This window comes from Hemitrygon akajei, chromosome 8 (assembly GCF_048418815.1).
Source record: "Hemitrygon akajei chromosome 8, sHemAka1.3, whole genome shotgun sequence".
Classification (NCBI taxonomy): Eukaryota; Metazoa; Chordata; class Chondrichthyes; order Myliobatiformes; family Dasyatidae; genus Hemitrygon; species Hemitrygon akajei.
This window is the reverse complement of record NC_133131.1, coordinates 158,068,186-158,090,077: the sequence shown is the minus strand read 5'-3', so window position 1 is coordinate 158,090,077 and position 21,892 is coordinate 158,068,186. Positions and strand designations below refer to the sequence as shown.

At 42.7% G+C, this 21,892-nt stretch overlaps 1 protein-coding gene across 1 annotated transcript in view; it reads right to left on the bottom strand.

The window, feature by feature from the left end:
• paxip1 (PAX interacting (with transcription-activation domain) protein 1) overlaps positions 1 to 21,892 on the bottom strand; it is a 133,505-nt gene that overhangs the window by 72,237 nt on the left and 39,376 nt on the right. Inside the window, exon 7 of the mRNA XM_073054904.1 lies at positions 5,046 to 5,568. Within this exon, the coding sequence (XP_072911005.1) occupies positions 5,046 to 5,568 (523 nt within the window). The remainder of the gene's footprint in view (positions 1 to 5,045; positions 5,569 to 21,892) is intronic.

Below are 21,892 nucleotides of genomic sequence, written 5' to 3'. Positions count from 1 at the left end.
CAAATGTCATTGAATAAAGCACCTAAAATAATTACTGTGGTAACATACAGGTTAACCAATTGTGAGTAAGTGTCAACATTAGAAATTAAATCTTCAGTAAACACTAATCTCATTTGCCCCATTCTCAGTCTTCATCTTTACTCGAGTCAGTTACAGAATAGGGATTTAGGTCAGTCAAACAGAGCAGTCACCTAGCACATTTTCAGGTCTCTATTTCACGGCATTATAAAAAATGGATATATGGGAAACTCAGGGCCTTCAAACTGAAACACGAACTATGTTTCTCTTCCCAGAGATCTGGCCTGACTTGCCAATTATTTCCAGGATTTTTTTTTAAATTAACTTCTGGGATAAGTATAGAAACTCTTAAAAATAAACAAGGATCATGCCATCAGAATTAAAAAGCTTCATGCTAAATCGTATTTCCCAGCTTCTGATCCACAACTTCTGGTGCTCCACAGTCATCAGCTTTTCAAAGAGTGAGTTCCACACCCTACCACTCTCCAGTTGCTAATCTCATTTCCCTCTCAATTCCTCACATGCCTATTTACATTAAATCTCTCTCATTTATTTATTGCCCTCTTAGCTAAAGAAAATAAAATCAACAGAGAGGCCTTGGCATATTTAACCCTCTCCATTATCTGAACTACTAAAGCTGTCATCAGATACTTCAGTGCTCAAAAATACATTACTATACTTGCAGTCCTGTGACAATTATGTTCCAGAAAACAACTGATTTTCACACTGGGTGTTCCTTCCAAGAATCAAGAGCTTTGTCTGCTTAGCCCCACAGAGTTGTACCTGACTCTCTACACGAATCCTCCCTCTTGCCACTGGGGACCTGGGTGCAGAATGCTGTAAGTGTCTGCAGCGTGTACAGATCTCAAACAGATTCACAGACTGCCTAGCCGCATTCAATTTCTGCAGCCTGAATAGCTCCATGTCCACACTTGCATGACTTCTGACACTGCAGTTCCTTTGGAGTACCCAAGGTTTTGACTGCAGCTTCGTCTCATATCCCAGATGTTCGGGCATCCAGAGGTAGATGCCAAAAGATCAGGAACCTGCATCTGAGACTGGGATACTTTGGACCTGGCGTTGGTGGGGGCAGAAAATTACTCCTGTCCATTCTAATTGTCTCCCCCCTGTTCATATGCCAGGGGGAGCACAATGTATGCTTGTGAGTTTCCAGGACTAGTAACACTGAAGAGGCTGAAACACATCCTCAAAAGTGAAAACATTCAAATTTAGCATTTTACAAACTGGGAAATAATTTTAGGAAAAAGAACATATCATTAAGATAAAATTAAATTATTACAATGTCAGTGTATAATTGGACTCATAGTTCTTCACTCAGCTCTTACAAGAACTGAATGAGGCCGCAAGGGCAGCACTTTTGGGGCGGTAAGGAGTTTACGTTCTCCCCGTGACGATGTGGGTTTTCTCTGAGTGCTCCGGTTTCCTCCCACATTCCACACGTGTACGGGTTAGTAGGTTAATTGGTCACATGGGTGTAACTGAGTGGAGTGGTCTCGTTGGGCCAAAACAGCCTGTTACCGTGCTTATCTCTAAAATAAGAGTTAATTACTTATTAATTTGAAGCTTGCTCACCTGGAAATAACTGCTAACTTCTTCAATTGAATACTGATATTTAAGCTTCAACAGTACAAGAATGTGAATCTCCTATAGATGCATTAAAAAAACCCACCATGCCACAATGTTATATTGAAACATAAATTGATTCATTTGTGCAGGCTACTTAATGAGTCACAATTAGCTAACACAAGAACCCAACTGAAATTCATGCTAACATTGCCTACACTTAATGCAGTTTTGCTTCTGGAAAGAAAATTATTAGAAAGCTACAGATTTTAAAACTCTTAGTAGATGCACTTTTAAAGAATTACTCAAGTTTAAAAACCCCATATCATTTAGTCCAACAACTAATTCATTTATTAACCACATAAACCTCGTACCATCCCAATGCATGTAATTTAAGGCCTTAATGACCCACAGTTACTGCAGCTCCAAGGGTCACTACTGTCAATGCTCTACTAGATCGGAAAATCTTCCAACTCTGCATACTCTATTTATTTATGGAGATACAGTGCGGAATAGACCCTTCTGGCCCTTCAAACTACACCACCCAACAATCCCTAGATTAAATCGGAGCCCAATTACATGATAATTTACAATAGCCAATTAAACCTACCAACCAGTACATCTTTGGACTGTGGGAGGAAACCCGAGCACCTAAAGGAAACCCACACAGTCATGGGGAGAACGTACAAACTCCTTACAAGCAACTGTGGGAATTGGACCCAGGTCACCTGTACTATAAAGTGTTGTGCTAACCACTATGCTTCCGTGCCAACGAACAACAATGAAGATTTGATTTCTCTAAAGAATGGACATGAGAATCTAGAGTTTGGCAGGAAGAGAACAGTGACACCCAAGTAGAACGATCTAACTTGTATATATTTCTGCCCTCACTTTATAATAAATTGCCACCTAACGCCCTTGGAGGACAGGACGTATTCCCTTTCCTTTGCTCTTTAGCCCTCTGTGATTAAAATATGGCCTTTTCAAGATTAATTGAGGAGTTGTACAAGATGTGTTATATAAGTGCTTCCTAAGTACGTTCAATTAATGATGAGTAATGCTCGGTATGTTTGGAAGTCATGACATGCTCAGACTGAAACTGTAGTAGAACATTAACTTTGAGCTGTCACTTTACTCAAGAGCAGACTGTTCCAAAAGCACTCAGGATTAAAATACATAAATTACCCTCAGTAAAAGTAATAATGAAAATAAGCAAGTCCCGCATCACTTAAGAAACAATTAGGAACATTTGCACAATGAACCATGAATATTTTGTCAGAATATTAAGTGCATTCCTGAATTCAATAAACTTGATACTAAATATGCAATTCATATATCCTCATCGGTTCCATTAAAAATGTATATATATATTTAACATAAACTCACATAATGCTTTTAACACAGCCAAGTGTTCACAAGAGGAACAAAATTAAAGAACAAAAGATACAGAGACAGATGAGAACCACTGGGCACATCTACATGAAACACTGTCACAGGAAAGCAGCATCCATCACCAGAGATGCCCACCACCCAGGTCACATTCTCTTCTCACTGCTGCCATCAGGAAGGCAGTACAGGAGACAGAGGACTCGCAGCACCAGGTTCAAGAACAGTTACTATCCCTCAACTGTCAGGCACCTGAATAAAACGGGTTAACTACAGTCAACTTCACTTGCTCCATCATTGAAATGTTCTCACAATCAATTACCTCACTTTGAAGACCATCTCATTATCTCATGCTCTCATTATTTATTGCTATTTATTTATATCTGCCTCTGTACAATTTGTTGTCTTCTGAATTCCGGTTGATCTTTCATTAATCCTATTATAGCTACTATTCTATGGAGTTGCTGAGTATGCCCACATGAAAGTGAATCTCAGGGTTTATATTTGGTAACATATGTATTTTGACTGCAAATTTATTTTGAACTTTGAGAAATTAAGGAAAACATCATTCATAATTCCTTATTGGGTCTGAGCAGACTTACTCTGAAAAACTGTTAAAAAACTAATTTCATTAAAGGATGCAGGTACTGGTGGGAAGCAAGTGACACACTTGCAGAAAAATATAAAATAGACAGAATTAGAAAGGAAACAGTGGTCTGCAGTGAAGCCAGGGTAACTTAGAAGTGCGACAGTGGGGAGAAATGAGCGGATGTGCAAGACCATAAGACATAGGAGCAGAATTAGGCCATCTGGCCCATCGAGTCTGCTCCACCATTCAATCATAGCTGATCCTTTTTTTCTATCACCTCCTCAACCCCAGTTCCTGGCCTCCTCCCCGTAACTTTTGATGCCATGTCCAATCAATCTCTGCCTTAAATGTACCCAGTGACCTGGCCTCCATAGCTGCATGTGGCAAAAAATTCCACAAATTCACCACCCTTTGGCTAAAGAAATGTTTCCGCATCGTTGCTTTGAAAGGGTGCTCTTCTATCCTGAGGCTGTGCTCTCTTGTCCGAGACACTCCCACCATGGGAAACATCCTTTCCACATCAACTCTGTCTAGGTCTTTCAACATTCAAAAGGTTTCAATGAGATTCCCCCCCCCCCCCCCCCAATCCTTCTGAATTCCATCGAATACAGACCCAGAGCCTTCAAACACTCCTTGTATGATAACCCTTTCATTCCTGGAATCATCCTTCTGAACCTCCTCCGGACCCTCTCCAATGCCAGCACATCTTTTCTAAGATGAAGGGCCCAAAACTGTTAACAATACTCGGGGTGAGTATCCTGTGTTGAATTTGGAGCACTGCAGGAGAAGTGTGGGACATGTGGTAGAGGAGTGCCAGGTCAAAGGAGGGGGGCGGGGGGAGGTGGGGCTGGTGGCATGTGTGCAGACCTACTGGGCAATGTCAATGTCATTTGATTCCAAACAACTGGTTTATTGATCAATACAAAATGTCTCTCTGCTACTTCCCGTTCCCTCCCTTCTCACTTCCACTTCTCCCAACCATGATTCCCCCCTCCCTGTCCCCTTCCCATTCTTAGTCCACAACAGAGACCAATATCAGAATCAGGTTTATCGTCACTCACACATCAATGATTTTTTTTTGCTGCAACAGTACAGTGCAATACAAACTTATTACAGTACTGTGCAAAAGTCTTAGGCACCTACCTGTGTATACGTGCCTAAGAATTTTGCACAGTAATGTGTGGTTTTTTTTTATTATCTTATTGTGTTTTTTGTGCTGCATCAGATCCAGGGTAACAATTATTTCACTTGTGTCCTGGAAATGACATTAAACAATCTTGAATCAAAAGAGCTACAAAGTACTTTGAGGAACTGGAGCTAAAGCCAGAATGTTCTCAAGGGGCGAAGGAAGACTGACAAGTACTGCCTACCCCTGCTCTCGTTTTTAATGTCCTTAAAACAAATGTGGATGCAACATTTATTATGCAGTATTTATATGCACGAATATATTTCCTCTCCAACCACTTACTTTCCAACCCGGGATCATGTCCAAAGATTTGCAACTGTTGCTGAAGAACGGGATGCTGCTGTTGTTGCTGGTGGTGGTGATATTGAAGGTGCTGCTGTTGTTGCTGTTGCATCTGCTGCAGGTGGTGCTGCTGCTGGAGGTGCTGCTGCTGCAGCCGCTGGATCTGTTGCTGCTGCATTTGCTGCTGCAGCTGATGCTGCAGTTGCTGCTGTGAGAAGGCATGCTGCTGCTGCTGCTGCTGGAATGGGTGCTGGTGAAGCTGCGGGTGAGGTTTCTGCTGCTGCTGCTGTTGCAGCTGCATTAGATGCTGCTGCTGGAGCTGGAGCAACTGGTGCTGCTGCTGCTGCTGCTGCTGCGACTGTTGCTGCAGCTGCTGCGACTGTTGCTGCAGCAGCTGCTGCGCTTCGGGGGTTAACTGCTTGACCTGCGAGAAAAGAACGGCGTTGGGATGCCGAACGTCGGGGGCTTGCTGGTTCTGATTAGCTTCCAGATTTTTGGTTGGGGCTGAAAGGGATTGCAAGATCTGGAGGAGGAAACAAAATTGGAAAAAATTAATAAAAGGAGTCAGAATCAGTTCATTATTTCCAAATGAAACTCCCCACAATAAACAACCAATCCTAAACAGAGACCTACAGGTTAGAAGCTGAAATCAAAGAATTAAGCCACATGGGCTTTCAATTCAGCTCCATTACTCGTTGAGATTGCAGCTAATCTGATCATTAGGTTCAAATCCAGCCTGATCCCAATAATGGAATTCCCCAGTAGTCCAAAAGACTTTTGCAGCTTCGAATATATTTAATAATTCCATTTTCATAATTCCCTGGGATGCAGAATTCTCCTGAATGAAATCTCTCCTCATCCCAGTCTGAAATAGATATCCCTTTAGCCTGAAATCGTTTTCTCTCTTTCTACATTCCCCAGAAGGGGAAAATTTTCTTTCAACTTTGACCCAGTCAACTACTTCAATTTTTTCTTCAATAGGATTGGATGTCATATGTTCTACAATCATATTTTAAAGTTCAGTACTGCCCAGTCTGTATCTGCCCCACCCAGCCACCTCCTTCCCCCAAGCATGCAAACTTTTGGACACTATTGAGAAAGGCATAGATTAATCACAAACACAGAGTTATAAAGCAATTACATTTTCGCACTGGTGATCTAAATGGCTGGACAGTTGACACGTCAGAAAAGTCCAAATCCCACCCAAGTACTGCTGGGAGCTTAAACACAGTGAATGAAGTCCTGGAATGAAACACTATCAGTGATGGTGATGCGGCCATATTTTGTTGAAAGTCATCCAGTTCATCACTGCGACATCACTGTCTGGCTCCAAGACAGAGAATTACAAGAAGCTATGCAGGGCTGTAGACTAAGCCAGCACCATCACATGCACAACCCTACCCATCATTGAGAGCATCTTCAAGCTTCAGTGCCTCAACAGCATCCATCATTAAGGATCATCACCACTTCGACATACCCTTTTCTCATTACTGCCGTCAGGCGAGCTACAGGAGCCTCAAGACCCACACTTAATTCAGGAAATGCTTCTTCCTCCTTAACAATTTTCTGCAGTGTTGACAAACACTTCCTCACTGTTCTGTTTTCACTATTTTGCAATCCACAGTAATTTTATGTTTTTGTACTGTACTACTTTCCACAAAACAACAAATTTCAGTTAGGACAATGATAATAAACCCAAGACCGATTCTGATTGTCCTTTTTGATCATTCTTAACCAGTCTGCTCAAAATATGATTCAACACTTAAAATACTCTGAAAAGCTAAACAAAAAATTAGGGGTGGGGATTGTATGCTGGCCTTACCAGAATGCTCATGTTCTGTGAATAATAAGTCTAGGAATATACTTGAAAGGTAGCTTGGACACTACATTTGGTCCACGTGGTTTTAATAATGTCTTTAATTCTTCAGATTTTTGAATTTGGACCTTATCAAAGTCATTGCGATCCAAGGGAAATAGCTTGAATTCAAAATTGGCTCAAGTAGCAGGATTTGCAAGGCACTGATCAAGGGCCATTTCAGCAGACGTCTGACTGGAGATCCAAAGAGTCAGATGAGGTCTCACAGCAAGTGAAGTGTTTCAATAGAGTTTCAGAAAGAAAACTCTTCACAATGGCAGGGGCTGCCAGGGAGAAAGAACAGAAGGAAGGGAATTTTATTTTAAAATAAAATGTCCAGTGGAATTACACACAATATTCACATTGCTGAAAGACCATTTTTGGGAGTGATGGCTGAGGAAGGTACTTGCACATTTATGAGTGAATTAACTTTCAGCAGACCTGCACAGGTATCTACACTGGACAACACACACAAAATGCTGGTGGAACACAGCAGGCCAGGCAGCATCTATAAGGAGAAGCACTGTCGACATTTCAGGCTGAGACCCTTCGTCAGGACTAACCGAAAGGGAAGATAGTAAGAGATTTGAAAGTAGTGGGGGGAGGGGGAAATGCAAAATGATAATAGACCAGAGGGGGTGGGATGAAGCCAAGAGCTGGAAAGGTGATTGGCGAAAGTGATACAGAGCTGGAGAAGGGAAAGGATCATGGGACGGGAGGCCTCGGGAGAAAGAAGAGGGGGGAAAGCTTCTGATGGAGATGGAGGACAGGCAAACAACTAAATATGTCAGGGATGGGGTAAGAAGCAGAGGAGGGGCATTAACGGAAGTTAGAGAAGTCAATGTTCATGCCATCAGGTTGGAGGCTACCCAGCCGCTATATAAGGTGTTGTTCCGCCAACCTGAGTTTGGATTCATTTTGACAGTAGAGGAGGCCATGGATAGACATATCAGAATGGGAATGGGTCGTGGAATTAAAATGTGTGGCCACTGGGAGATCCTGCTTTCTCTGGCGGACCGAGCGTAGGTGTTCAGCGAAACGGTCTCCCAGCCAAAATGAATCCAAACTCAGGTTTGAGGAGCGGCTGGGTAGCCTCCAAACTGATGGCATGAACATTGACTTCTCTAACTTCCGTTAATGCCCCTCCTCCCCTTCTTACCCCATCCCTGACATATTTAGTTGTTTGCCTGTTCTCCATCTCCCTCTGGTGCTTCCCCCCACCTTTCTCCCGAGGCCTCCCGTCCCACGATCCTTCCCCTTCTCCAGCTCTGTATCACTTTCGCCAATCACCTTTCCAGCTCTTAGCTTCATCCCACCCCCTCTGGTCTTCTATCATTTCGCATTTCCCCCTCCCCCCCACTACTTTCAAATCTCTTACTATCTTTCCTTTCGGTTAGTCCTGATGAAGGGTCTTGGCCCAAAATGTCGACAGTGCTTCTCCTTATAGATGCTGCCAGGCCTGCTGTGTTCCACCAGCATTTTGTGTGTGTTGTTTGAATTTCCAGCATCTGCAGATTTCCTCGTGTTTGCTATCTACACTGGACAGCCACTTCCTGCGCTGCATCATTCCACTTTATCAGATGAAATGTCAGCTTTTTCCTCAATGTTTCTAGCATTTTATTTTTATTTTACCAGCATACTAGAGTACAGCCATAAGAGTAAATGGAACCTACCACCAACAGCCACAAGAGAAACTGAAATAATTACTTCCAGCACTGAATATATAAACAGAAACTTGCATTAAAACTACCAGAGGCTGGTGCTTATGGATAAGAAACACAATGAAATGAGTGAATGGTACAGAGCATCACCACAGTGATCAACATACAGCAGCATAAATAGTGGACAGTCAATCCACCTTCACCCAACACATCATTTTCCCTCGTTGGTCTATCCCATCTCCATCTAAAGGCCTTTGTTGAATCAATTTCCTCCCTTCGGGCTGGGAGCTCTAATACCACCATGAGATTTTGCATAACCCACAAGTAAGCATAGCATCCCACTACCTACCCTTTTCAAACCAAGCATGATTTCCTGTCAACCCTTTCTACCCATAGAGGTGAGCAAGCCCAACTCTCCAGTCCAACATTGTAATGGATCTCTAGGACAACTCACACAAGTCTATTCTGCACCTGCTCTTGGTTATTTGCAATCTGAACATATAATCCTATAGCAGAGGGGCTCTATGGCAATACTCAAAGCGAATGTACCAACCCCATCCTCAACCTCCACAGCCAAAAGTCACTCCCTAAATTACTATTCAATTCCTATTTAAAAGGTATTCACAGAGTTTCCCACCCCTACAGCCTGTGATTTTCAATATTTAATCCTGATTATTAGATTCAGATTCATTTTATCTATCGCAGGTACATCAAAACATACAGTGAAATGTGTTGCTTGTGTAAACAACCAACACAAACTAACGATGGGGGACATGGGGCAACCGCAAGTGTTGGCACACACTCTCATGCCAACAATGCTATCATTTCAATCACGTAGTTCATGACGCAATTATCCAGTGGTGGTCCAGCCACAATTATGTTGTTATTTGCACAGTGCGATGAAAACAAAACTTTTCATTACATTTCATTATACTTGCTAAACTCAATAAAACTGTATTTGGTAGCTTCAGTAGCAGTTCTGGAAATCTGGATAAATTGCTCTATAAATACACAAAGCCACCTACAGCTACTTCACAACTAAAGCAATGAACTTCTTGGCATCCATCTCCTACAATACACTCTCCTACTCTACCTACACCAGGCTGCTGTTTATTGATTACACAATCATACCCTTGGTTCTAATCACAGAACATTACAGCACAGAAACAGGCCCTTCAGCCCTCCTTGGCAGTGCCAAACCATTTTTCTGCCTAGTCCCACTGACCTGCACCTGGACCATATCCCTCTATACCCCTCTCATCCATGTACCTGTCCCAAGTTTTTTTTCTTAAATGTTAAAAGTTTATTAATCAATAAGCTTCAAAACTTGGGCTTCTGTACCACCCTCTGCAACTGGATCCTTGACTTCCTCACCGGGAGACTACAGTCAATACAGATCAGAAATGACATCCCCTCCTCAGTGACAATCAACACTAACGTATGTGAAGGGTGTGTGCTTAGCCCATTGCTCTCTCTATACCCACAACTAGGCACAGCTCAAACGGCATCTATAATTTTGCTGATGACACTTGTTGGCAGAGTTTCAGAAGTTGAATAGTAGGTGTACAGGAGTGAGATAGATCAGCTGATTAAGTGATATCGCAATAATAAACTTGCACTCTATGTCAGTAGGATCAAGGAAGTGATTGTAGACTTCAGGAAGAGGAAATCGAAGGAACACATACTGCTTCTCATCGAGGGATCAGCAGTGCAAAGGATGAGTAGTTTCAAGTTCCTGGGTGTCAACTTTGCTGAAAGTCTATCCTGGTCCCAACATATTGATGCAATTACAAAGGCGGCATGACAATGCCCTCTTTTCATTGCTACCACCAAGGAGCTACAGGAGCCTGAAGGCACACATTCAACATACCAGGAACAGCTCCCCTCTGCCACACGATTTCTGAATGCACAATGAATCCATGAACACCACCATTTTTTCCCCTATATTTTCCCACTACTTATTTTTTTATTTATATATATATATAAAATTTCAAGTTTCAAGCAAGTATAAAGTTTCAAGCATTCAGGCTTGGAGATACCAGAAATGGCCAGGGCTGAAAACGGTGGCTGGCCTGATCAGAGGGGATGACGAGACGGCCTACAGTGATGAGGTCCAGCACCTGGTTGCGTGGTGTGCCGACAACAATCTGGCCCTTAACACCCACAAGACCAAGGAGATCATTGTGGACTTCAGGCATGCTTGGAGCCACACTCACATTCCCATCTACATCAATGGAGCTGTAGTGGAGCGTGTATCAAGCTTCAGATTCCTTGGTGTCCACATTTCCGAGGATCTCACCTGGTCCCTGAACTCTTCCATCCTGATCAAAAAGGCGCAATAGTGCCTTTATTTCCTGCGGAGCATCAAGAAAGCTCACCTCCGTCCCAGGATACTGACGGACTTTTACCGCTGTACCATTGAGAGCATACTCTCCAACTGCGTCTCAGTGTGGTATGGCAATTGTCCCGTATCAGACCGCAAAGCACTCCAGCGGGTGGTGAAAACTGCCCAGCAGATTATCGGCACCTAATTGCCCACCACTGAAAACATCTCCCATAAACACTGCCAGGGCAGGGCGAAAAGCATTATCAAGGATGCATCTCACCCTAACCATGGACTTTTTACTCTCCTCCCATCCGGTGAGCCTCCGCTCCCACACCAGCAGGCTCAGGAAGAGCTTCTTCCCTGAGGCTGTGACCCTGCTGAACCTCACATCACAGCGCTAAGCAGTATTGCACCAATATTGTACTGCCTCAGTACTTTTATATTTGTGTGCTGTAGCACCTACTTTTTATTCGCAGTTATTTTGTAAATAACACTATTCTTTGCATTTCTGGTTAGATGCTAACTGCATTTCATTGGCTTTGTATCTGTACTCGGCACAATGACAATAAAGTTGAATCTCATCTAATCTCAGAATTTTCATGAAACTTCAGCTAATTGAGGCAGCTGCTTATTTGGGCCAAAACGTATGCGTGTCAATGTATCCCAATTAACCAAAATCCACTGTATGTACTTAGTAGCGATTTATACTTTTTAAAAAATGTATTGCAATGTTCTGCTACCGCAAGAGAACAAATTTCACAGCATATGCCAGCGATATCACACCTGATTCTGATTCTTGCAAGTTGGCTACAGAATCCAATAGCCTGCTTTCAAAAGAATGTGCATTCGTACAATGCTCATCTTGACCCAAATGCAGATTGCACAGCCACTGAAATACATTTAAAATGCAGTGTCTGATATAATGCAGGACACATAGAAGCCAATTTGTGTTCAGCATTAAATTAACCAGGTCAATATATTTTAGTTGGAAATACCAGCAAGGAAAGCAAGGATAAATTCTTTTTGAAAATACCACTGGGATTTTTAAACATCTTTTGTCAATGGATTTGCTATAATTCTTCATCTGAACAACAGCAGCATGGCACTGCGTCAGTACCAGCAAAGGTTTGAGTTCTTAATTCTCTGGAGCAGGATCTAACCGGTATTTTTGCATGACATCCACAATCCAAGATCCCAGCTTACAAAATGACTAACTTGTGTGTGAGCAGCTCACAGGAATGGAACCCTGTTTTAACATGGGGGGGACCCTGCAAATGATCCAGATGCAATGTAACGACAACCTTGAAATCAGTGGAATGCTCAAAGCAGCAGAGGGCCTAAGGCAACAGTCCAACGAGTCCTTGTATCCAAAACAGTCCTGACAACATATGAAAGCTGTGTGTGTTTATTAGAATTATAACAGTTTTAAGGGACATTCAAAATAAACATTACACTTAAATATTTTAATGTTAAGACACAAACTAAAGCAAAATTATTTTAAAAAGTGAATGCTAAGGCTAATAAATTAGTGCTGCCTATATATCATTACTCTAGTCACACTTGCTCAGGTAGGGCAAATCTTAGACCATAAGATATAGGAGCAGAATTAAGTCATTTGGCCAATCAAGTCTGTTCTGCCATTTCATCATGGCGGATCCAATTTTCCTCTTAGCCCTAATCTCCCACCTCTCGCCATATCCTAAATGCTCTGACCAATCATGACTCTATCAACCTCTGCCTTTATGCATATTTAAATCTTGATTTCCACAGCTGCCTGTGGCTAAGAATTCCAGATTCACCATTCTCTGGCTAAAGAAATTCCTCTTCATATCCGTTCTCAAAGGATGCCCTTCTATTCTGAGGCTGTGTCCTCTGGTTTTAAGACTCTCCCACCATAGGAAACATCCTCTGGTGTTTTGAAATCATTGTGAAATCATTGCCTTTCACCATTTGGCAAGTTTCAGTGAGCTTACCACTGATTCTTCTGAATTCCAGTGAATACAAGCACAGAGCCATCAGACGCTCTTCATATTACAAGTCATTCAATTCTGGAATCATTTTCGTGAACCTCCTTTGAACTTTCTCCAGTTTCAGCACAACCTTTTTAAAATGAGGGGCCCAAAACTGCTCTCAATACTCCAAGGGAGGCCTCACCTGTGCATTACAAAGTCTCAACATTATGTCCTTGCTTTTTATATTCTAGTCCTCTTGAAATGAATGCTAATATCGCATTTGTCTTCCTCACCACAGACTCAACCCACCAATTAACCTTTAGGGAATGATGCACAAGGACTCCCAATTCCCTTAGTATCTCGATTTTTTTTTGTATTTTCTCTCCATTTTGAAAATAGTCAACCGCAGTGCATGATAATACAGTTCTGGACACTGCATTCCATCTATGTACTTCTTTGCCCATTCTCCAAACCTGTCCAAGTTCTTCTATAGCCTCCTTTTTTTCCCCTCAAAACTACCTGCCCCTCTACCTATCTTCATATCATCTGCAAACAAAGCCATTAATTCCAACATCCAAATCACTAATATAAAAATAATCAGTCCCAACACAGACCCCTGTGGAACACCACTAGTCACTGGCTGCCAGCCCTTTATTCCCACTCTTTTCCTCCTGCCAATCAGCCATTGTTTTATCCATGCTAGAATCTTTCCTGTATTACCGTAGGCTCGTAGCTTGTTCCACAGCCTCACGTGTGGCACCTTGTCAAAGGCCTTCTGAAAATCCAAGTACACAACATCAACTGATTCTCGATTCTATAACCCACTTGTTATTTCTTCAGAAAATTCCAACAGATTTGTCAGGCAACATTTTCCCCATGGGGGAACCATGATGACTACAGCATAAATATATTAAAATACATTTTGCTCCAAAATATAATCCTGAAGTTTGCTGATGTTTGTGTGTTTTTCTTTTGTATTTCCTGCTGCTCATTTATTTTGTTGTTTTGCATTGTCTCTAGAGTGTATTAGTCTGAGGAGAGACTATAAAGAGGTATACAAAATTATGAGTGATATAGAAAAAAAAGTGGATGGTCAGTCAATCTTCTCCCCTCCCCACCCCCAACCAACCCAAGGCAGGGAAATCTAAAATTAGAGCATAGATTTAACAGGGAAAGATTCAAAAGGAACCCGAGGGGCAACCTTTTTCAGTGGCTGGTAGATATATGGAATGAGCACCCTGAAGAATCTGTAGAAGGTACAATTACAACATTTGGATGGCATATGGACTAGTGCATCGACAGAAAAGGTTTATCCGAGATATGGGCCAAATTCAAGCAAGCAGGATTAGCTCAAATAGACATCATGGTCAGCAAAAATACACTCTGCAGTACCTCAAAAGCCTTGCTAAATTCGAAATAGATAACGTCCACTGCCCTACCCTCATCTACCCTACTGGTTACTTCTTTGAAGTACTTTTTTTTTAAATTGTCGAACTTGTCTCCCCACATCCAAAGCCATGGCTGATCAGACTCTGTCTATCTAAAAAGCTGAACTTCAGAATTCCCTGCAGTACCTTCGCCACCATAGATGACATGCTGATTGGTCTGTAGTACCTAGGCATGTCCGTTACCCTTCTCAAGCAATGTCAGCCACCTTCCAGGCTCCAGGAACTTCTCCAGTTGACAACAAGGAAGGCAGGGATTAGACAAATTTTTGTTGTACGGCACTAGTCAACACAGTAATTAGGAATTCAATTTTCAAAAACAGGGTTCAGAGGGGTAAATAAAAACTTGTCAAAGCTGCCAGATTTGAGCAGGGTTTAAACTGGGCTGTCCACAGTAGTATCCTTTCAAAAGCAATGTCAAATCAATTGGTACAAAAACTGTCTGATGAATCACTGAAGCTAGTATGAGGATTTCAAACTTGATCTCAAACCTGTCTTGAGTTATTTTTCGTACTTATTCATTCCGCAAGGCCAACATTCAGCAAACATCCTTAATCAGCCTTGAGAGATGGTATTGAGCTGCCAACTTTGCAAGGTCCCACAGCTGCATTTCTGTGCGGTTATTTACACATTCTTCTCTTGAAGATGTGGGTTTCCTCCTACATTCCCACCAATGGGAAGATGTGCCTGGAGGTTGTGGAAGTGAGCGAGGTCCTCAATGAATACTTCTCTTCGGTATTCACCACTGAGAGGGAACTTGATGACAGTGAGGACAATATGAGTGAGGTTGATGTTCTGGAGCATGTTGATATTAAGGGAGAGGAGGTGTTGGAGTTGTTAAAATACATTAGGACAGATAAGTCCCCGGGGCTTAACGGAATATTCCCCAGGCTGCTCCACGAGGCAAGGGAAGAGATTGCTGAACCTCTGGCTAGGATCTTTATGTCCTCGTTGTCCACGGGAATGGTACCGGAGGATTGGAGGGAGGCGAATGTTGTCCCCTTGTTCAAAAAAGGTAGTAGGGATAGTCCGGGTAATTATACACCAGTGAGCCTCACGTCTGTGGTGGGAAAGCTGTTGGAAAAGATTCTTAGAGATAGGATCTATGGACATTTAGAGAATCATGGTCTGATCAGGGACAGTCAGCATGGCATTGTGAAGGGCAGATCGTGCCTAACAAGCCTGATAGAGTTCTTTGAGGAAGTGACCAGGCATATAGATGAGGGTAATGCAGTGGATGTGATCTACATGGATTTTAGTAAGGCATTTGACAAGGTTCCACACGGTAGGCTTATTCAGAAAGTCAGAAGGCATGGGATCCAGGAAAGTTTGGCCAGGTGCATTCAGAATTGGCTTGCCTGCAGATGGCAGAGGGTCGTGGTGGAGGGAGTACATTCAGATTGGAGGGTTGTGACTAGTGGTGTCCCACAAGGATCGGTTCTGGGACCTCTACATTTTGTGATTTTTATTAACAACCTGGATGAGGGGGTAGAAGGGTGGGTTGGCAAGTTTGCAGACGACACAAAGGTTGGTGGTGTTGTAGATAGTGTAGAGGGTTGTCGAAGATTACAGAGAGACATTGATAGGATGCAGAAGTGGTCTGAGAAGTGGCAGATGGAGTTCAACCCTGAGAAGTGTGAGTTGGTACACTTTGGAAGGACAAACTCCAAGGCAGAGTACAAAGTAAATGGCAGGATACTTGGTAGTGTGGAGGAGCAGAGAGATCTGGGGGAACATGTCCACAGATCCCTGAAGGTTGCCTCACAGTTTTCATAGGGTAGTTAAGAAAGCTTATGGGGTGTTAGCTTTCATAAGTCGAGGGATAGAGTTTAAGAGACGCGATGTAATGATGCAGCTCTATAAAACTCTAGTTAGGCCACACTTGGGAGTACTGTGTCCAGTTCTGGTCACCTCACTATAGGGAGGATGTGGAAGTATTGGAAAGGATACAGAGGAGATTTACCAGGATGCTGCCTGGCTTAGAGAGTATGCATTATGATCAGAGATTAAGGGAGCTAGGGCTTTACTCTTTGGAGAGGAGAAAGATGAGAGGATACATGATAGAGGTGTACAAGATATTAAGAGGAATAGACAGACTGGACAGCCAGCGACTCTTCCCCAGGGCACCACTGCTCAGTACAAGAGGACATGGCTTTAAGGTAAGGGGAGGGAAGTTCAAGGGGGATATTAGAGGAAGGTGTTTCACTCAGAGAGTGGTTGGTGCGTGGAATGCACTGCCTGAGTCAGTGGTGGAGGCAGATACACTAGTGAAATTTAAGAAACTACTAGACAGGTATATGGAAGAATTTAAGGTGGGGGGTTATATGGGAGGCAGGGTTCGAGGGTCAGCACAACATTGTGGGCCGAAGGGCCTGTAATGTGCTGTATTATTCTATGTTCTATGTTCGGCTTGGTAGGTTAGCTGGCCACTGTAAACTCTCCATATGTAGATGTGTGGTAAAATGTGGAGGGAGCCAGATAAAATGCAAGGAGAATAAAATGGACCTGTGTAAAAGTATGTGCTCGACAGTTGGTGCAGTGTTGGCAGGCTGCAAAGCCAACTTCCAAGCTCTCCCGATGAAGGTGGAGCTTAGGAGGGTTAATGGCGCCTAACAGCGACTCCTTTGCTTGCATCTTTGGAAACAGCTCTATTTCCATCTTCAATATCTATATTTTTCCCTTTCAGGGTTCTCTTGAAGACTCTGACCTGGAGTTACATGAAGGCTTTGGTTCTTTGCGGGAATGGAGCCCGTTCTCAGGGTTCCACGACTGGCCGTTATTCGACACGCTATGGGTTTGGCCTGAGAGTCTCAATTGTGTTTGGAAGCCTAAGACCTCAGGTCTCTGGAGACGGGCGGATCGAGGGTCAGTGTCACAGTAGGAGACTCGTGTGTCGTCGGGGAGGATGAAAAATCTTTTGCTGTGGGCCTAAAGACCCAAGGCCTTACCAATCTTCAGACAAAGAGCTCGAAAAAAGCAACAAAATGGACTTTTAACATCGTAAACCAGCGGGTTACTGTTATGTCTCCCACTCGCTGTGAAAATGGGGGACACCTCCCTCTCCCTTGCCAGGGAGAGAGCGAACCTGAGTTTTGTCATATGTCGGATGAAATGCGAAGCCTTTGGAATAACTTTGGTCTGTGTTTTTGCTATTTCTTAGCACACGCTTGTGTTGCTTGTTGCCGCTACGCGTGGGGTGGGGGGATTTTGGGGTTCTCACAGTTAACTGTCGTTCATTCTTTGGGGCACTTCTCTGTTTTTGTGGATGCTTGCGAAGAAAAAGCATTTCAGTATATATATTGTATACATTTCTCTGACATTAAATTCTACCTTTGAATTTGAGAGTGCAGTTAGAGGCAGAGAGTTGCAAAGCACAGAAACGAACCTTTCAGTTCACCACAACCATACTAACTTTTTTTTGGACCATTTGCTGCAATCCCATGTGCCTATATTAGTACCTTATTCTTCCATGCCTTGCCCACCTGTGTCTGTTCAAACATAATAACAATATCTGATTCCACTACCTCCTCTGGCAGTGTACCAAGCACCAACCATTGTGTAAAAACAAACCTTACCCCTCAGATCTCCTTCATACTCCTTCCTCCAACTTAAACCTACACCCTCTTATTTCTAATACCTAACCAAGGAAAAATGATTTTGACCATCCATCCTGTAAATACCTCAATTGGTCCATGATTTAAACCCAACAATATAACATGGAGAGCATGGCAGCCCAATCACCTCCTCCCTCACCTCCATTTAGATCCCAAAACAGTCCTTCCAGGTGAAGCAGCAGTTCACCTGTGAATCTGCTGGGTCTGTCTATTGTGTCTGGTGCTCCCGATCCAGCCTCCTCTACACTGGTGAGACCTGTCGTAAAGTGGGGGACTGTTTCTCCATCCGCCAAAAGTGGAGCTTCCCAGTGGCCAAACGTTTTCATTCCGATTCCCATTCTGACATGACAGTCCATAGCCTCCTCTTGTGCCAAGATGAGGCCACTCTCATAGCAGAGGCACAATCCCTGGTATTCTGTCTAGGCAGCAACCAACCTGACAGCGCAAGTATAGATTTCTCCTTCGGGAAAAAAAAATTACCACCCCTCCCTTCTTCTTCTATTCCCCACTCTGGCCTCTTACCTCTTCTCACCTGCCTATCACCTCCTCCCACCCTTTCTCCTATAGTTCACTCTCCTCTCCTTTCAGATTCTTTACTTTTACCCTCATTATCTTTCTTAGCCTCCTGGCTTCAGCAATCGTCTTCTAGCTATCCTCTTCCAAGCTCCCCACCCTTTTACTCTGATGTCTTCCTCCTTCCTTCTTTTCCAGTCCAGAAGAAGGGTCTCAGCCCAAAATGTCAACTTCATTTCCATAGATACTGCCTGACCTGCTGAGTTCCTCCAGCATTTTGTGTGTGTTGTTTTGGATTACCAGCATCTGCAGACTTTCTCATGTTTTTGACCTGCTACCCTTATCCTTTCTGGTGGTAGAAATCACAGGTTTTGAGAGTGCTGTCAAACAAGCCAAAGCAAGCAACTGCAATGTGTTTTTTAGATGGTGCAACACTCAAGCCATTGTGCAAAGGTGGTAGAGGGAATGTGTCATCATCAATCAAGTTGTTTTGTGCTAGATGCTATCAAGTTTCTTCACAGTTATTAGGATTATACACTTCAGCCAAATGGAAAGTATACTATACACCTCTGACTTTTTTTTGTTGTATCAGGTGAATTTGACTTCTAACCTATTTTCTAAACAATCAGCGATGAAATATCGAAAGAGACCCTATAGCCCACCACCAGTGCCAATCTATTTATCCTGAAGTTCATTCTCTCCGTATTCTCGCTAACACCACTCCTCGCCATCTTCACTATTCACCTACGTACTAGAAGGACCGATAAACGTACCTAGTCCCACTTCTATGTGATGTGGGAAGAAACCACATTAACCAGAGGAAACCCACTTGGCCACAAAAGAACATTCAACCGCTACACAGACAGCAACTGAGGACAGGACTGAACCAGAATTTTTGGTTTTTCAGGCACTAGCTCTACTAACTGCTCCACTGGGCTAACCTTGTTGTAGCACAGTATTGATGGACACTGGTCCCGTTGAGTTTCCACTGCTGATGATGGAGGTCTTAATGATGACATTGCCACTGAATGTCAATGTGGTGAAATTGGCTGTTGCAGATAGTCATTGTGTGGCACTCTATGATACAAAAAGGTCACTATCTTTCTGCCAAAGGCATGGACTGCTACATTTGATGTTGGACTGAAAATGTAATTGAATATCACAATAACAAAAACACAAGAAAATAGAAGTAGGCTATTCAGCCCTTCAAAATCGGCATTGAATATGAATCTTACTGATCTATGACACCCTCAATCCTTTATACCATCCTTAATTTCCTGGTTTTTCAAATATTTATGTCAACCTTAAATATATCCATCTCCAGACAGAGAATTCCTGAGATTAATGACCCTCCAAGAGCAGAGTTCTATGCACCTCTGTTGAAGGAGGGTTTTGTAGCTATATTCCCTTGTTTGTGACTCTTCCTCTAGTGCAGGGATTCTCAACTTGGATCCACAACATAACAGAGGTTGGGAACCCCTGCTCTAGTGGCACCAACTCAACATCTATCTTCTCATTTCCTTTAGCATCATGTATATTTGAATAAAGATGCCTATAATTCTTCTTAGCTCCAAGGAATACAAAATCCAAGTAGCCGAGTGTCTCCTGAAAGGACAGTCATCTTGCCCTAGGAATTAGCTTGATGAATCTCTTTTGGACTGCTCCAATATTTTTTTTTAAGATATGGAGACAAAAACTATCCTCAAGTGTTCAAGCTGTGCCTCATCCACACCTGTGCAAACGTACCAAAACTCATTATTTCTAAAACTCCAACTCCATTGCAATAAAGATCACCACAAACAAGAGAAAATCTGCAGATGCTGGAAATCCCAAGCATCACACACAAGGCCAGGCAGCATCGATGGAAAAGAGCAAACAGTTGACATTTTGGGCCGAGACCTCTTGGCAGGACTCATGCCATTTCCCTTCTTAACTATTTGTTAGATCTGCTTGCTAATTTGAACAACTAGACCCTCTGTGTTTTACACACACACACACACACACACACACTCTTTATTTAATGATTTGCCAAAGTTCACAGCTTCCTACTAAACCACATTAAGCCTAGCAAATGCAGATTTCACCATATCACTCTATCTATATCACATTGCAGAATCTCAATTCCCTCATCACAAAGTGCCCTTTCATCTATTTTCATATCAGCAGCAAACTTGGAAAGTTTACACTTCATTCCCTTCTCCAGGTCATTAATGAAGCAACTGGAAGTAGCTAATCCTAGTGCAACCCGTCACTATTACAGCACAGAGCATTGAAGTTCGAAGTTCAATTCTGGTGCTCCCTGTAAGGAGTTTATACATTCTCCCAATTACAATGTGGGTTTCGTCTGGGTGCTCTGGTTTCCTGCCACAGTCCAAAGATGTACTGGTTAGTAGGGTAATTGGTCATTGTAAGTTGTCCTGGGATGAGACTAGGGTTAGATCAATGGATTGCTGGATGGCACAGCTCATTCAGCTAGAAGCTCCTATCCCTTGCTCTATTTCTAAATAAATAAATACCCCAAGGAACCTTAAAGATCTGGCCATGAGTTACAAGAGTACAGGAGAGGATGAAGGCCCATCTCTGACCAAGACTAGAAGAAATTTCTTTACTCAGAGAGGCAATAAATCTTTGGAATTCTCTACCCCAAGCTAACAACTGTTGTGCAAATATACTCAAGACAGACAAATAGTTCTTTGCACACTAATTAAAATCAAAGGATATGTGAAAAATCTGGCAGGAGAGAGCCTTTGCTTAAAAATTACTAGCCTGGGCTATTAATGCAAAATACAAGATCAAATCCCACCACAGAACGGATGGAATTTGAATTCACACAACTAAATTTTGGAATTAAAAATGTTAGAATTGGTGAACATGAAACTATTGGACCACCATTAAAACACTACCTGGCTCACTAATGCTCTTCAGGGAAGAAAATCTTTTATCTTTAGCCCGTGTATTCTGTGCACGTCCAGACTACCAGAAGGATGGTTGCATCTTAGCTGCCCTCTGAAATAGCCCTGCAAGCCATGCAGCAGTAATCTGGTTTGAACAATTAATGCTGGACCAGCCCACACGCATTTTCTGTAAACAAACAATAATCAACCATACTTGTGCTGATAACAGAGCAAACTCAAAGAGTCCAGCTGGGCTGCTCTTGAGCTATTTCTTCCATTATCAAGAACACACTTGGCAAGACTGACTGGGAGCCATCTGGACACCTCCACATTACTTAAAATAACATTAGCTATAACCATTGCGGCTTATGGGAAGACTTTGATATTTCCATCTCAACTTGCATCTTCTCTGATTAAAGTACAACCCACAAAGGCAACTCTGATTGCATTTTCATCCTTATAAAAGCCACGCGTATGCATTTATTATTCCAATAATGTATTTTCAAATTTACTACCAAAACCAGAAAGTGCATAAAAAGCTGCAGTGTTGGAAAATAATAGACAATAGGTGCAGGAGTAGGCCATTC